Source organism: Dunckerocampus dactyliophorus, chromosome 9, assembly GCF_027744805.1.
Source record: "Dunckerocampus dactyliophorus isolate RoL2022-P2 chromosome 9, RoL_Ddac_1.1, whole genome shotgun sequence".
In the NCBI taxonomy this organism is placed as follows: Eukaryota; Metazoa; Chordata; class Actinopteri; order Syngnathiformes; family Syngnathidae; genus Dunckerocampus; species Dunckerocampus dactyliophorus.
The window spans coordinates 30,803,026-30,821,567 of NC_072827.1; the positions used below are offsets into that span (position 1 = coordinate 30,803,026).

At 39.4% G+C, this 18,542-nt stretch overlaps 1 protein-coding gene across 1 annotated transcript; it reads left to right on the forward strand.

The window, feature by feature from the left end:
* The first annotated feature begins 1,148 nt into the window (after positions 1–1,148).
* Positions 1,149–13,476, forward strand: jam2b (junctional adhesion molecule 2b). Its single transcript, XM_054788271.1, has 10 exons — positions 1,149–1,280; positions 2,328–2,393; positions 3,719–3,829; positions 3,910–4,059; positions 6,667–6,848; positions 6,945–7,053; positions 7,125–7,232; positions 8,020–8,038; positions 8,120–8,162; positions 8,264–13,476. Exons 1-10 carry the CDS (start codon positions 1,229–1,231, stop codon positions 8,300–8,302), a joined length of 879 nt encoding a protein of 292 aa, XP_054644246.1. The 5' UTR covers positions 1,149–1,228; the 3' UTR covers positions 8,303–13,476.
* The last annotated feature ends 5,066 nt before the right edge of the window (positions 13,477–18,542 follow it).

Sequence of the window (18,542 nt, forward strand, 5' to 3'; positions counted from 1 at the left end):
ATAAAGTTATGAGTTTATTCTCGTAATATCACAACTTTTTTTTCTCACAAATTTACGACTTAATTCTTGTAAATTTACGACTTCATTCTTGGTTTTTCTCGTAATATTTATGACTTTATTTGAGTAAATTACCACTTTGTTTTTGTCAATTTACTACTTTTTCTTGTAAATTTGCTGCTTTTATTCTCATAAATGTATGACTTTATTCTCGTATTATTACTTTTTTTTATTGTAGATTTACAACTTTATTCTCGTAATATTACGACTTTATTCTCATAAATGTATGACTTTATTTCATTAAATTTACTACTTTTATTCTCGTAAATTTACAACTTTATTCTCGTAAATGTATGACTTTATGGAATTTATGACTCCTAAATTTATGACTTTATTCTTGTAAATGTATTCCTTTTTTCTTGTAAATTTACGACTTTATTCTCGTAATATTACAACTTTTTTTTCTCATAAATTTACCACTTTTTTCTTGTAAATTTACGACTTTATTCTTGTAATATTACGACTTTTTTTCTCACAAATTTGCAACTCTATTCAAGATTCAAGATTCAAGATTCAAGAGAGTTTTATTGTCATCTCCTATATTTATGACTTTATTCTAGTAAATTACCAGTTTATTCTCATAAATTTACTACCTTTTTCTCATAAATTTGTTACTTTTATTTCTCGTAAATTTACTTTTATTCTCAGAATATTACGACTTTTTTCCTCAATTTTTGACTTTATTCTCTTAAATTGATGACTTTATTCTCATATTATTACTTTTTTCTTGTAAACGTACGACTTTATTGTCATAAATTCATGAGTTTATTATCGAAAGCTCCGATTATTTCTGGATTCTTTCCCCACGTGGCTCTAATACTCCGTCGTGACTTCTTACGTGTGATATTATGACTATTTTTTTAAAATCATATTGCAACTTTATTCTCAACAAGTGAAACACTGTAAAGTTTCCTAATTTTTCTTAGCAAAATTAGGACTTTTGTTCCATAAAACGGGTCTCTTCAGAACAAAATGTAAATATTTCATTCATGAAGAAGATGACGACGAAGCAAAACAAAGTGTCGTCACGGTCACGTGTGGTCATTTGCTACACGACAGGCGCCTTTCCCCCCCTGCGTGAAACTCCACTAGGCACACGCACACACACGCACACACACACGAGAAGAAGTAGAAGAGGAGCTCAAATCCACGCGTGGAGGACGAGAATACGATGAAGATGTTGTTTCCGCTGCTGCTGCCTCTTCTTCTGCTGTGCCTGCACTGTGAGTCTTTCAAAGCAACTCGACTCGTTTCAGCGCCAAATCAAAGTTTAGGTCTGCACTTTGTTGCAATGCGAGACTTTGAAATGGACAAAATATGCCATAAATCTGCATTTCCACGTCCTTTTGCTCAGATGTGACTTCTAATCCCACCTTTGCTTTGCTCACAATGAGTACAGAATATCAACGTGCGCTCATTGTGTGCAAGTTCGTCTTGTTCACGCGCCGGTGACGTCACCGGGAGATTTGCCAGCCACCCTTTCATTGAGGACAGGCACGATGCGTTCAGGGTGCTTTGATAGTGCAGGAAAGCAGCCGGGGAGTGGTTGCACGGTTGTTTACGCTTCAGTCAGTTCTGATGCCGTTTGAAGGCGAAATGTGCAGCTTGATGAGAGGGCAGATATCCCCCCCACCCTCCCAAAACCACCACTTTATCGCCACTAAACGTGCTTTTGATGTTAGCCGAAATAACGCAATCGCACGTGGCGTGAGATCCAATGCGAGAGCAGTCTTGGAAAGTCACCAAATGACAAAGATAATAATAATTCTATTTGCTGCTGTCTGAGAGGCTTTCCTGTCGGGATGTGTTTGTTATTGTGGTTGCGGTGCATCCTGGGGGGCGTTTCTCACAATAAGAAACTCGCTAAAATGGCCAAAATATTGAAAAACGCTTCAGTATGTACTGCAAGCTCACTAATAACACGTTGGTGTTTTCTGCTGCAGGTTTTGTATTGGCTTTCATTCCACTTCTCATGATGTTGAAATGCTTTCGCTTGACTTGCAGGTTATCAGTTGAGGGCAAAACCTCCCCTCAAACTCATCCATCACCTACATTCCTTCACAGCACCGCTCCCGGTACCACCAGGCGGGACACACACACACACTCTATTCTATGTGTGTGTTGCATATTATGTCATGCTGCCAGAAAGTGGAATTCCCTCAGACGGATCCAAAATGCCCCAAAATGAATGGAGGACTGTAACGCTTTGCCATCCCATAGTCTCGTATTAAAAGCAAGGTGTTGTATTTTGGTTACCGTTGCGCCTGCAGGTCCTGCCGGTGTGTCCGTGACAGTGAGCTCTCGCAAAGCCAAGGTGGAGGTCCACGAGCACACGGGTGAGTGAAAAAAGTTCTGATGCTACGAGAAAAAGTCTCAATTTTGATCACAAAGTTGCAGAGTTTCCAGAAAAAGTGGTAATTTTGTGTCAAGTGTACGACAGGATGTTAGGGCCGCATTGAAAAAAAAAATAAAAAATCGGAGATTTCGAGAATAAAGTTGTAAATTTATGAGAAAAAAAAGTCGTAATATTACCTTTGCGCAAGGCCAAAGGTCACATAAGTCCGCCCTTTTCACGGCTGTCTCGGGAAATGCCTGCGTATTAAAATAATCTGAGATTTCCAGAATAAAGTTGTGCATTTATGAGAATAAAACTGTAAACTTTAGACTTTGTTCCCATAACGTAACTTTTTTTCTCGTAAATTTATGACTTTATTCTGGAAATCTCTGATCAATGTAGTCTTTATGCTCCGAGAAAGAAAACTAGAAAACTTACAATTAGGTTGTAATATTAAAAGCAAAAGTCGGAATTTTACGATAACAAAAGTCATCATTTTATGACAATACAGTTTTAATATTGTAAGGAATGTGTCATAATTAGCAGAGAAAAGAAGCCATTTTATGAGGAAAAAAAGTCAAAATTTTATGAAAAGAAAAGACTTTTTTTTAGCAAAAGTTGTAATTTTATGTCAAACATACAACAGAGTACGAGGGCCACACTGAAAAATAATCTAAGATTTCGAGAACAAAGTCGTACGTTTACGAGAAAAAAAGTCGTAATATTAGCCTTGCGCAAGGCCAAAGGTCACACAAGTTCCCCCTTTTCACGGCTGTCTGGCAATGCCTGCTACGACGGAGTATGAAAATAATCAGAGATTTCGAGAATAAAGTTGTAAATTTACGAGGATAACGTCGTAAATGTACGAGAAAAAAATTGTAATATTACCAAAATAAAGTTGTAAACTTTATTCTAATAATTTATTCTAATATGATGACTTTTTTTCTCATAAATTAATGACTTTTTTATTGTAAAAAACGAATAAAAGGATAAAAAGTCATAATTTTATGAAAATAAAATCATAATATTACAAGAATTTTTTTTTGACAATTTTTAATATTACAAGAAAAAAGAAGAAAAAAATGTCAAATTTTTAACAATGAGGTTGTAATACTAAAAACAAAAGGTGTAATTTTGCAATAAAAAAGTCATGGTTTTATGACAAGTTACAAGAAAACGTCATAATTGACTGGAAAGTCCGAATTTTGTGACAATAAAATTTGAATATTCCAAAAACGCGCCGCTGTCAAGCGCTCCTAAACGACGTTAAAGGGAAAATAACGTCTCGTCGACAAGAAAAAGCGTGAGGGTGTCCTGTCCTTCCAGACGCTGTCCTGTCCTGCGACTTCCGCACCGAGAAAGACCAGAACCCTCGCATTGAGTGGAAGAAGAAAGGACAGGCCGTCACCTTTGTCTACTTTAATGACAAATTCACTGGTGAGTCCCAACCCAAGCGCCCTTTAACCCGCCAGTCATCATTTATTCACGGCTTAGCTCCACCGTTACCACGGCGACAGGCTCATACGCAGGCCGGGCCAAGATGGAAGGGGCCACGCTGACCATCCACTCGGTGACCGAGAAGGACTCGGGAGAGTACCGCTGTGAGGTCACGGCCGGCCAGGACCACATCAACTTTGGAGAGGCCACCGTCAACCTCTACGTTCTCGGTACGTTCCTCAGCATCAGTTCCTATCCAGTTACATGCTCTACATGCTCTACATGCTCTACATGCTCTACATGCTCTACTTGCTCTACTGTATATGCTCTACATGCTCTACATGCTCTACATGCTCTACATGCTCTACATGCTCTACTGTATATGCTCTACATGCTCTACTGTATATGCTCTACATGCTCTACATGCTCTACTTGCTCTACTGTATATGCTCTACATGCTCTACATGCTCTACATGCTCTATATGCTCTATATGCTCTACATGCTCTACATGCTCTACTGTATATGCTCTACATGCTCTACATGCTCTACATGCTCTACATGCTCTACTGTATATGCTCTACATGCTCTACATGCTCTACATGCTCTACTGTATATGCTCTACATGCTCTACATGCTCTACATGCTCTACATGCTCTACATGCTCTACTGTATATGCTCTACATGCTCTACATGCTCTACTTGCTCTACTGTATATGCTCTACATGCTCTACATGCTCTACATGCTCTACTGTATATGCTCTACATGCTCTACATGCTCTATATGCTCTACATGCTCTACATGCTCTACATGCTCTACATGCTCTACTGTATATGCTCTACATGCTCTACTTGCTCTACTGTATATGCTCTACATGCTCTACTTGCTCTACATGCTCTACATGCTCTACATGCTCTACATGCTCTATATGCTCTACATGCTATATATGCTATATATGCTCTACATGCTCTACATGCTCCATATGCACTACATGCTCTACATGTTCTACATGCTCTACATGCTCTATATGCTCTACATGCTCTATATGCACTACATGCTCTACATGCTCTACATGCTCTACATGCTCTACATGCTCTACTGTATATGCTCTATATGCTCTACATGCTCTACATGCTCTATATGCTCTACATGCTCTATATGCACTACATGCTCTACATGCTCTATATGCACTACATGCTCTACATGCTCTATATGCTCTACATGCTCTACATGCTCTACTCGAACAGGTTTTTCTTTCAATAATACTTCTTAGTATCATCATTCATGTCTGTAATGGCACAATTATTTTATGATTACATTAGAAATACTATGCAATGATCCTTAGTCCTCTACTTCTTTGAACATCTATTCATAAACAATTGTCACTAATAATGTGTGATTAATGAGTTGCAAGTATTAGAATAAAAAAAGACCATTTGAATTGAAATACATTTTCTTCTAAACCATATGTTTATACATTGTACATGGCGGCACGGTGGTCCAGTGGTTAGCATGTTAGCCAACGAATGGGTTCGATTCTCCCTTGGGCATCTCTGTGTGGAGTTTGCATGTTCTCCCCGTGTGTGTGTGGGTTTTCTCCGGGTTCTCCGGCTTCCTCCCACATTCCAAAAACATGCATGTTAGCTTCATTGGAGACACTAAATTGTCCATAGGTATGAATGTGAGTGTGAATGGTTGTTTGTCTATATGTGCCCTGCCACTGGCTGGCCACCAGTCCACGGTGTACCCCGCCTGTCGCCCGAAGTCAGCTGGGATAGGCTCCAGCTTCTCCTCCCTAGTGAGGAGAAGCAGTACAGAAAATGGATGGATGTTTATACATCCGATTTTTTCCACATGAATTTCATTGAAAAAAAGAGTCATTTTTCTCAAACAATGTTGCAATTTTATGGAAAATAAAGTCTTAGCGCCACAAGAAAAAGTCATGATTTTACGAGAAAAAAGTCATCATTTTGCAAGAGGACATCATTTTATGAGGGAAAGTCATAGTTTTATGAAAAAAGTTGAAATATGAGGATAAAGTTGTAATTTTACAAAATATATATGTCATTTTACAAGCAAAAGTATTTTTTTTAAATGAAGGAACTGTTATGTCGCAAGAAGAAAAGTAGGAATTTTAAGAAAATTGAGAAAAAGTCAAGATTTTATCAGAAAAAGTAAATATTTTACAAGAAAAAGGCATCATTGACGAGTTAATTTAAAAGTTAGAATGTTGGGAGGAAATTCTATGAGGAAAAAGTAGTCATTTTACAAGAAAACATTTTAGAAAAATTACTACTTGTGCTTGCAAAATTGCATTTTACAAGAAAAAAGTAGCAAGAAAACTGAGATTACAAGAAGAAAAGTAGTCATTTTAAGAAAACTGAGAGAAAGCCACAATTTTACAGAAAAAAATCACACTTTTCCGAGAAAAAAACGTCTTTTTTTTTTGTTTTATGAGGAAAAATGTAATAATTCTACAAAAAAGTAGAAATTTTACAAGATAAAAGTAGTAATTGTACAAGAGAATTGAGAAAAATGTTGTGATTTTGTAAGAAAAAGGATTCATGTTGTGAGGAAAATGTCCTAATTTTGAGGGAGGAAAAAGTTGTAGTTTTAGGGAAAAAAAGTAATTTTACAAAAAAAAATAGAGAAAGTCATGATTTTCTGGGGACGGGCAGTAATCATCTTGTGGGGGAAAGGCAATCATTTCATGAATGACAATACAAGAGGAGAAGTGAAAACCTTTCAGGGAATAATCGTTCCTGTTGTCGCGCTGCTCTTTTTGGCTTCTGGGAAAATGTGATCTGTTGTCTCCTTGACGTTGTGCGTTCCAATCAGTGCCTCCTCACATCCCGTCGTGCGACGTTCCCCGCTCGGTGTTCGTGGGCTCCGACCTGGAGCTTCTCTGCAAGGACAAGCTGAGCGTGCCCCCGGCGATGTACAGCTGGTACAAAGACAACAAGGCCCTGATGGCCTCGGCCGACACGCCGTACAGCATGGACTCGCACAAGGGAACGCTGGTGAGTCGACGTACGCGCGCTTCGTACAACACACGCTCACCAAACTCAGCTCTTTCTCTTCCTCTTCCTCTTCCTCTCTGTCTTTGACTGGAGCAGAAGTTCAAAAGTGTGTCCAAAATGGACTCGGGGATGTATCGCTGCGAGTCCTCCAATAGCGTGGGGGCGCCCAAGAGCTGCGTGGCACAACAACTAAAAGTTGTGGACTGTGAGTTGTTCTTTTAAAAATCCGTGTGTTACGTGTCATGTTGTCCACTCACGTGAGGAATGTTCTTTTAGATCCCGTGGATGTGACCTTTTTGATAGCGGGCGCTGCAGGGTTTGTGATTCTCACGCTCCTCTGCTGCCTCTGCGTGTGTGTTTGCCATCGCCGAAGATGCTGCAAGAGTGAGTACTCCATTTAGACTAGTTACTGAGGAACTAATGAGGAACTAATAAGTAGAGTAGTTACTGAGGAACTAATGAGGAACTAATGAGTACAGTAGTTACTGACGAACTAATGAGGAACTAATGAGTAGAGTAGTTACTGAGGAACTAATGAGGAACTAATGAGTAGAGTAGTTACTGAGGAACTAATGAGGAACTAATAAGTAGAGTAGTTACTGAGGAACTAATGAGGAACTAATGAGTAGAGTGGTTACTGAGGAACTAATGAGGAACTAATGAGTAGAGTAGTTACTGAGGAACTAATGAGGAACTAATGAGTAGAATAGTTACTGAGGAACTATCGAAGAACTAAGGAGGAACTAATGAGTAGAGTAGTTACTGAGGAACTAACGAGGAACTAATGAGGAACTAATGAGGAACTAATGAATAGAGTAGTTACTGAGGAACTAACGAGGAACTAAGGAGGAACTAATGAGGAACTAATGAGTAGAGTAGTTACTGAGGAACTAACGAGGAACTAAGGAGGAACTAATGAGGAACTAATGAGTAGAGTAGTTACTGAGGAACTAAGGAGGAACTAATGAGGAACTAATGAGTAGAGTAGTTACTGAGGAACTAAGGAGGAACTAAGGAGGAACTAATGAGCAGTGGTCAGGGTTAGGTAGGTTGGCTCGTCATGAACTGCTGTCGTTTTGTGTACCTTATGTGAAGTGCTACCCGAACATGTCTTGTGTCTATCAGCGTTTTTCTTGCCTGACCAATCTGCCGTGTTTCTCTCTCCAAGCAGAAGACAAGAAAGCAAAAAGGTGAGTGTTTCCGCAGTGCCGCCGCTTCCTTTGTGCCCGTTCACGTAGTCTCAACAGAGGGTGTCCATTTTGTCCTCCCAGCACCAAGTCCTACAGCCCCCCTCCTCCTCCGCCCATCCACAGTGTGAGTGTTCCGCCACAGCTTGTTTGCGTTGAGCTGATAACACCCGCTAATGAAAGGAACTGACTGCTTATTTATTTCTCCCGCTCTCTTTTTGCCTGCAGCTCATGAACTACAAACAAACTCAGTCTTTCATGATCTGACTTGTCCCTCTAGTGATGTCCGACCATCCAAAAGCCAACGTTTATCATTCAATGCACTGGAATGTTGTTGCCCACGCTGGTATTTTCTTAAAAGACCAAAACCTAAAGCTGATTTTTGTCACATCCTTGCAGGTTCCCATCCATCAGGGATGTGAAAACTTTGATACATTTTGTGCGTTAAAGATGCTAAAAGCAATCCAGTGGAGGTCGAACAGTGGAAGCTCGGTTAGCGTAGGCCTCGGTTAGCGTGTTTTTCGGTTAATGTCGAAAATTTGCACCCAAATTTTGCCTCCAGCTAGTGTGCAATATAGCGCACGTCTCGTCGTGTTATGATGACACTCTGTGTTCTTCATGTATTTGATCACAAAACGTCCTGATTAGCATCCCATTAGTTTGCTAATACATGGAAGTCAGCTCCGTCGCCCGCCTATGATGTCATCAGCGGTTGACTCTGTAGTTCTTTGCTAACAAACACAGTTACGCCACAAGTCTCAAAAATGTTTTTATAGTTTTGCTGTTACAGTTTTACAGTGGTGTGGAAGAAGTGTTTGCCCCCTTCCTGGTTTCTGATTTTTTTGCGTGTTGGCCACACCTGAATGTTTCAGATCATCAAACAAATTTAAATATTAGTCAAAGACAACACAACTCAACACAAAATGCAGTTTTCAAGTGAAACTTTTTGTTATTAAAGGAGAAATATAATCCAAAGCTACATGTCCCTGAGTGAAAAAGTGATTGCCCCCTAAACCTAATAAGTGATTGGGCCCCCCTTAGCAGCAACAACTGCAATCAAGCGTTTGTGATAACTTGCAATGAGTCTCTTCCAGCGCTGGGGAGGAATTTTGCAGAATTGTTGTCATTCAGCCACATTGGAGGCTTTTCCAGCATGAAGCACCTTTTTAAGGTCATGCCACAGCATCTCAATGGGATTCAGGTCAGGACTTGGACTAGACCACTCCAAAGTCTTCAGCCATCCAGAGGTGGACTTGCTGGTGTGTTTTGGATCATTGTCCTGCTGCAGAACCCAAGTTGCTTTCAGCTTGAGGTCACCAACAGATGGTCAGACGTTCTCCTTCTGCAGAATTCATGCTTCCATTTATCACAGCAAGTCTTCCAGGTCCTGAAGACCATCACACTACCACCACCATATTTTACTGCTGGTATGATGTTCTTTTTCTGAAATGTGGCGTTACTTTTACACCAGATGTAATGGGACACACGCCTTCCAAGAAGTTCAACTTTTGAGTATTTTCCCAAAGGTCTTGGGGATCATCGAGATGTTTTCTGGTAAAATTGAGACGAGCCTTAATGTTGTTTTTGTTCAGCAGTGGTTTTGGTCTTGGAACTCTGCCATGCAAGCCGTTTTTGCCCAGTGTCTTTCTTATGGTGGAGTCATAAACACTGACCTGAACTGAGGCAAGTGAGACCTGCAGTTCTTTGGATGTTGTTGTGGGGTCTTTTGTGACCTCTTGGATGAGCTGGCTCTGCGCTCTTGGGGTGATTTTGGTTGGCCGGCCACTCCTGGGAAGGTTCACCACTGTTCCATGCTTTTGGCCATTTGTGGATAATGGCTCTCACTGTTGTTGGCTGGAGTCCCAAAGCTTTAGAAATGGTTTTATAACCTTTTCCACACTGATAGATCTTAATTCATCACACAGGGTCATGTAGGTTTGGATTTTTTTCTCCCTTAATAATAAAAAGTTCATTTAAAAACTGCATTTTGTGTTCAGTTGTGTTGTCATTGACTAATATTTAATTTTATTTGATGATCTGACACATTTAAGTGTGACAAACATGCAAAAACACAAGAAAAGAGGAATCACACCACTGTACATGCATAGAATAATTCTAAATGCATATAAATGATGACTGAAAGGGAGAAACGAACATCACTTTTATCCTCACTAGGGGCATGATTGTTGCCAAAGACACGATGTGGCAGCCAGATCAACACGGACAACACCTTCCTGTTTTGCCATGAGTTATTTCTTAAATTCCAAAGTGTTTCTCACACCTTCATTGGCTCCGTTTTGGGTTATGTTGCAGCTGTGGTCAACAGAGAAGCAGTGACTTGAGGTGGGGAACACTACTGAGTTCAAGAAATAACTCATGGCAAAACAGGAAGGTGGTCTCACCCCCACGTCTTCAGTAAAGGTAAAAATAACATTAAATGTTCATTTATCCCTGTCATTCATCATTTATATGCAATTTGAATTGTTTTTGCATGTAAAACTATCATTGTAAAACTATAAAAACATGTTTTTCCAATTTTTGGATTTACATGATCTCTTGTGGGAAAAATTGATTTGGTTAGAGTCTGACTTTCTGGAAGGGATTAATGACGCTAACCAAGGTTCCACCGTAATTTCATTTTTAGAATATGCCGAGGGCCAAAAAAGAACACACTACGGCAATAAATGGCCCCCCAGGCTGCGCTTTGGACGCACCCGCCATACATGATTGCCAAAGTGGGTAAAGGACTATTTCTGTTTGGTCTATTCACAAATGTTCCAAATTTGTGTCAATATTAGAGTCCTTCTCTCGAAAGACTCATGACGGCGTCCATTATCCGTATTATTCCCTCCTGCATTCTATCTATTTTTGGATCCACAGAAGCTTTATTTTTCTCCCAGTCATGTTCATATACTCTATTTTATTAACGTGTATGTGTGTAAATTATACGGTAGTGCTCGTGTTACAGTTACTCTCTTTGAGCTTTGTTTTTCATTTTAAGGCGTGTGAACGAAGAAAGAAACGAACGGGTGTCTGCAAACACTGAATGAAATAACGACGTATCTCAATTTCAATCCTCAGAGAATAGTTTGCGAAAAAGAGCTATTCAGATTTTTTCTTGATTATTTTCAAGCCATTTTGGTGTTGTAGAATTGTCATCTCTGTTCCTTTAATTGGCCTAAGACGGGAAAGCTACACAAAATTAACACATTTGTTCCTCACAACCAAAAATGTCCCTTTGAAAACCTTTGAAAATGCAATTTTTGACTCCTCATTTATCCTAATATAAACGAATGAAATCCTTTGTTATGATTTCAATTTATACGACTGGCTTTCAATTTTTCATTTGTATAATTGTCCACCAGATGGAGCTATTCTTCCCCGGTCAAAAGCATGCAGCAACAATTTTACCGTTCTCTGCAAGGGTGCGTGGCTACTGAAATGTGTGTGGATTTATGCAAACATACTGACAAAATCCTGAAAATATCATTAGTACTCGATATGTATATTTCAGACTGAAGTATTTTTACAAGATTAACAGAAAAAACATAAATATACTGTATAATATTTTTACAGTAGTTTTTGGAAAGCTGACGTTTTTTACCTTGAGCGTGAGTTTTTGTTTTCAATCGAAATTGTTCCAAAAAAGTATGAAAATGAATGTTACTGTCAATCATTGAGCCATCTCAGAGATGAATAATAATAATGCTAATAATAATCACATAATACTTACAATGTAGTTGATAGAAATGGTTATTTCTTTCAGGTAAACATATAAACATATTGGCCTTTAAAGGGTTAAAATCCCCCAAATTGTCATTTAAAAAAGTAAAAATCAATAACCCCCTCCCCCAAGTAATAAGTATTAGCATGCTTCCACATAGTATGACTTACACGTGTATACAGTAATGCATGTTGACATGATTATTTTTATAAATGCAGCAAAAACGCAGCCTACTGTAATTGGATGAGTGTTGTATTACTAGGCATGGCCGCTAGAGGGCGACAATGCACCGAGTGTCAGTAGCCTGAACAGCAGAAGGCCATTGTGGTGCCATTTTTTTCATTTTGCATGTATGAACAACAGCTTTAATTTAGGCTTTTTTGTTGCTTTTTTTCCTTATTGCTGTCCCCATAAAGGTCTTGAAATGCAGTTGTCTCTTCTGGTATTGTTTACTGTTTACGCACATACTCCACATACGACTGTAGGTATGCATACTTTTGATTACAATGAATTTCCTAATAAGCCTTCATGTTTAATGCTCTCTTTAAGGGGTTTCTTCCATCCAATTTTAGCTTGTGTGTGTGTGTGAGTGTGGCTGGGTATCTGTCAAGAGAGGGGCTTAGGAGTGTGAAAATAAGTGTGAGAAAACGACACAGAGAGTGTGTGTGAGTGGGCGCTGGCTGTCAAGTGACATCTATGTCAGCGCCGCTGGTTTATTAAGACGCTGCTCGGCGGTAGATGGAACCTCAAAAGTCACCTCCATCTTTGGACACCCGGCAGCCCCCTCCCTGTCACGGCACCCTCAGGGTGTTGAGCTGGGACGCGAGTGGTTGGAATCACTGATGAACTCATAAAACGACATTTACACACCGTTAAAGTTTTGTTGACGGTGGCTAACCGGGGACGCAAAATGGAGTAAAAGTTGTTTTTTTACAACATAAAGTTGTTTCTCGTAAATTTACGGCTTTATTCTCATAAATGTACGACTTTATTCTTGAAGTATGACTTTTTTTCTTGTAAATGTATGACTTTATTCTTGAAATCTCCGATTATTTGAATACTCCGTTGTGACAGGCATTGCCTGAGACAGCGATGACATGTGACCTTTGGCCTTGGGCAAAATATTACGACTCTATTCTCATTAATTTACGACTTTTGTCTTGCAAACTTGCGACTTTATTCTTGTCGATTTACAACTTTACTCTCGTAAATGTGCAACTTTTATCTCGTTAATATGCAACTTTTTTCTCCTAAATTTGCAACTTTTTCTCTTGTAAATTTTACGACTTTATTTTCATAAATTAACAACTTTTTTTCTTGTAAATTTCCAACTTTTTTTTTTGTAAATTTACGACTTCATTCTCGTAAATTTTAAGTTTTCCTCAGCCTTCCTATTTCTGATCGTTATGCCACAGTTTGTGTTAGCCCGTTATCAGCTCTTGGCTCTTATGTCACACTGACATCAACGCCGTCAATGCCTCTGGGACATAGTCACAACAGGAAGTAGACCAGCGGCACGGCAGGGATCACCACAGGAAACTTTCACTTCCTGCCCTTAACGGGAAGAAATAGCCATATTTAAACATTTAAAAGCTGGCAGACGGCGTCCCCTACAGTTTCATGAAATGTTTATGCCGAGGTTCTGTCACACTGCCAAGAGGCCGTGCTGTGTGAATGTGTTCCACTGACAAGTTTATTACCAGTATGTGAAATTAAAAACCTGATCTTGACTATTGTTTTCCCATGAATTGCACACTTGAATACACGGTAAGCGCTGCGTCCTCCTGCTGCTCAAATAGGAACCGTGTAGGCAGCGTGGCATCCACATGAAACGTCGTATTTGTGCGATGGTTGGGATTTTGGAAGCATTACAGCGTATCTGAGTCATGACGGCCAAGCAGGTTTGTCACAGTGTGTAGCCCGAGAAAAGCTTTCATATTAGCTTTAAACCGCGAAAGCTTCTAAAAGTGTCAGTGAATCAAATGAATTTATTATCAGTTTATATATACATGCTGTTGCATAACAACAACATGGTAATCCTTGGATTGTGTGTCTTTTATAGGTCCTCCATTACACAAAAGTGACTTTTTAATGATCTACTGTAACACTCATATGTGTCCCTCGTAGCCTGAGAGCTACTTTAAAATGACCAAGTCCCATAGATCGACCTTCCACCGTAAACATGGAATGTTGGCATTTTTGTAGTTATGGCATAAAGAAAACCTGTTTACCATCTTCTAAATACATTTTTTTGACATTGTTAGAGCCATCTAGACATGAAATAACAGCCATATACTCACCTTTATATTTGCATTACCCAATGCAGGAGAACTCATCAGAGAAAATAAGCATTTAAGACAGTTTACCTTGTAGGGGGGCGGAATGTGACGTCAGGGGTTCAGAGTTGAGTTTTAGCTTGTTGTGGGCTATGGCGGCAACAGTAACCTGTGTTATTATGATGACTAGCATTATTATTATTATGTTATCGTTATTGTGCCTCGGCATGGGCTGGCATGAGATTGTGGCGATATGATGACCTTGGCCAAAATAACACAGTAATTACAGCTCTAAAATGTGTTATTTTCAAATATCTTTACTGAAAAGAAGAGAAAAAAACGTTTGTTGAACAGTCATTTTTAAAAAATATACGAGCACGATGGAAGTGGAACATACAGTACAGTATGCACTTAAAAGAAATAACAAAAAATAACTGAATTCTTCCTAAATAAATCATAAAAAAACATGCAGTTCTTAATGCAGTTTACAGGCTAATCCTGTGACTCATGTCACAAAACCATAAATATTTTCTAACCAAAAACAAAGCAAAATGCAAATTAATGCAATTATTGTCTCAAGCAGTGGCTCAAAAAATGTCACATAAATAATAATTGTACAAATCTTGTAATGTTATGTTATTATTTGACAGCGTGGTGAATGTGCAGGTCACAGCTTCTCCATAAGTGTATTGAAATTGTTGGATTGTGTATTTGATGAGTTTTTATTAAGTTTCACTTCCGTTTCCGGGTCATGTGATTGCTGTTAGCAACTGTTGCTAAGTAGTTGTTGCTTGTTGCTCCGTGGAGAGCAACCGCTTGTCCTCGGCTTCTGTCTCGTTCTGAATCACTTCTCCACATTTGGTGACCCTCGACGTGAGTAATATGCCAGCCGACAACGATGACAACAGCGCGGCGGTACGAGTGGAACGACACGTGTGCCTTCATGCGCGTGAGTTCTGCCACCTAGCGCTACGGCGCATGCGTGTAATCCTGAAACCCCTTGTAAATGGAGTAAGTCTTCTAAATGTGCATCCCTTTCAATGAATCTTCCACTTAATAATGCTATATTTGTGTATTTTGTCATTTACTACACTTTTCAAGCTGCAAAGTGTTGTGTCAATACGTGTTTGTTTACACCACAAGCGATTAAACTATGACATTTGTGACTTATTGGGTTATGATGTTAACGTTAACAGGTCAAAAATTTACTTAAATAGTGTTTTTTGCTTACACATTACTTATGTAGCTGCAAAGCCATGTGAAATGGACACAAAATCCAGATGCTACGGCACATGTGTCAAACTCAAGGCCCGCGGGCCAAATGTGGCCCACCACGTCATTTTATGTGGCCCGTGAGAGCAATTAAAAAGGTCAAAGGCGTACTTTGATAAAAAAACTACATTTCCCACAATGTAGCCTGTCGACTACAATACGAAGTGACGGCTCACCGCCACTAAACGGCAGTGTCTCCACATCAATGGCAACGAGTTGAATTGACAAATAAATAATGATCCCAAAATGTCCAGGGAGAGAAAAGTTGATGCGGATGGAAGACCGTTTCAAGAAAGATGGGAAGGCAAACCTGTCTTAGCTGCCACCTGTATAGAACGGCCACCTGCCTATAGCGGCCACTGAAAAATCCCCCGCAGAAAATGTACATGTTATAGACCCTGTGTATAGCGGTCACCTGTCTAACGCGGCCAGCGGCCACCCATTTTGTATCCCTTGGTCAATATCTGACTGCATATAGCGGCCAAAATACCGACTCAAGCAGAAGCTTCATGCACGAAAAAGTTTTGTTTTTTAAGCAATGAAGCCGTCGTGTGTAGACTTTAATTACTGAGTCCTAGCTCAGTCACAATCATTCACAAGATCCACACAAACTGTCAGTTGTTCCACATAAAAAAGCCGTCTTCTTTGGAGCTTGTTGCAGACAGTGACACCGTTTATTTCCTGGTGTGAGACAATGTGCACTGGTCAATACTGTAATGCCGCTTGTTGTGGGGAAGGAGAGACTCACGTCGCGATGCACTTTAATGGCTTTATTAACGGCGGTTTATTAACCTAGTACTGTAGTTCTTTACAACTTTTATCCGCAGTCCCTCTACTGGTCAACATGTAACAGTATAATTATATGTATCTACAAAGACAACAAGCTTCTAATCACAGACATGTTAATATGTGCGCGCACAAATTCAAAATGGCCGCCAACCTGTCTATAACGGCCACCTGCCTATAGCGGCCACTTTTGCTGTTTCCCTTTGGTGGCCGCTATAGACATTTTTGACTGTAATTGTTTGTGCTTCAAGGAGAAAGACCGCTATGTCTTTTGTGTTATGAAGCGGTGTCGGTTGTTAAAGAGTACAATCTGCGTCGGCATTTTGACACTAAACACGGAGCTAAGTACGCCAAAGCTAGCCTTCAAGAAAAGCAACAAATCGCCCAAGAATTAGAAGGCAAACTGCGGTTGCAGCAGAGTGTGGTCACGAAATCCACAGCCAAAAACAATGCGGCAGTGGAGGCTAGCTTTATTGTGGCTGAAGAAATTGCCCACGCTTCCAAGTGTTTTTCAGAGGGAGCGTTTTTTGAAGCAGTGCATGCTGAAGGTCTGTGAGCAGGTGTGTCCCGACCAATTACAGACTTTAAAAAATAACAGTTTTTAGGTTAGTTACCAAACTAAAAACTTGACCTATATAGTTGGAAACTGAGTCAACTTTTATTTTGTAATTTTGAGTTGATTACATATTATTTATGTGTAGCTGCTGTTGCAATTATTTAGTATTTGCAGGTTTTATGTTTGCATGCAGACAAATGATTGTATCAAAGCATCAGTTGGATGCAAGAGTGTGTTTTGTAAAATGCTACATCTGTCATACGTGTTGTTAGCAGCTCACAATTGTTGATTCGACAGTAATTAAGCCCATTTTAACTTTGACAAACACGTTTTGAACAAAAGCTTGTGTTTTATGTTATTTTTCTTAATTGACTTGGATTGTTAGATCCTTGATTGATGGAGTCGTGTGGGTTTCATACGCTGACAAATTCAAATGATTTAGGTTATAACAGAGCAACAAGTAAAGATATTTTTTTTCGGTGCAACTGTAATGTTTGTCACTTGAATAAGTCATAAATTCAGAGTTATTTAACATTAAGGAGTTGTTACCTTTATTTTACATTACATTTGATTACATTTAGTTTTATTTCTAAGTTACAGCCATTATGTCCATGTGGCCCTAAGTGAACATGAGTTTGACACCCCTGCGCTACGGGATGCAAAAGTCTACGAGGGCACACGTCTTGCCCGGAAGTCGATTCTGCGCATGCGCGAGACCTACATCATTTCCTCCTTTAACAAATTTTTACAACAGCGCTTCTGGGACATCACATGCTGTGGTAGTTATTATTTTTTAAATGTGCGAACATAAATAAATGGTCAAAAATCATACTTCAAATATGTAAATATATTGGGGGGTTATTTTATTCGTGACTCTTATTAAAAGACTCCGTTAGCATGCGGATGTTTCCATCGTTTTATGACGCCCACCAATGCACACAGTGCAACATCATATCCGGTTACGTGTAACATACATTAATAACTGCAATAAAACACATCAAATGCTGTGATATTTCAATACCAACAACCACAAGCAGAGTGCAGTGATGGATTCATCTACAGGATTTTTCTAAACGGAGAAATACCATCCATCCAAACATATCTTGCTCACTTTTGTGTGTTTTTTTCAGTGGCGAAAAAAACTTAAAATCATTTATGGAAGCAAGAAAAGACGGCTTATAAATGATCTACTTGCACCATAGATAGGACATAAGAGACAAAAGATCCTTTATGTTGCCATTTCTCAAATCTTATCAATGTTTTGGGAGCGGGTGGGGGGACGTACTGTACTGTATATTGCTGCCGTAAAATAGATCCACGGATGGCGTAGATTACACATGCCTAACATGTGACTGCCGAAAAATAGGTTGAACAGCTGTAGACACGTTCTGCACATGCGTAGAACCGATTGCGCTTCCGGTATGTCCACATAGTGGCCAAGCTGGACCTCCACTTTCTCTCATACCGTAGGACGGTATGACGGACAATTTTAGTGGTTTTAAAACCGTGACTTTTCCGTACCGTAGTATACCTTAAAACCGGTAACCGGCCCATGCCTAAGTGTGCCTGTGTGAGCTAATTTAAGCCTGCAATAAAAGCCTGTTGTTCCGGACATCAAGTCTGGTGCTTGTCTCACCAAACAATTACTGACACTCAGTGATCAGTGTACAATACTGCATTCACAAGTTGAATGTTGATCGTAATGGCTTATATTGGATATATATTATATTATATATTGGATATTGGATATTTGTTCATTTTGATATTTAATGCTTGAAAATGCTTAATTTGGGCAAAAATACGTACAATTTGCTTCAATATGCATATTTTTTTTTACTAATATAGGTCATAATCAAACAAAAGAAACAGCGATTATTTATTAATTTGTGAAAA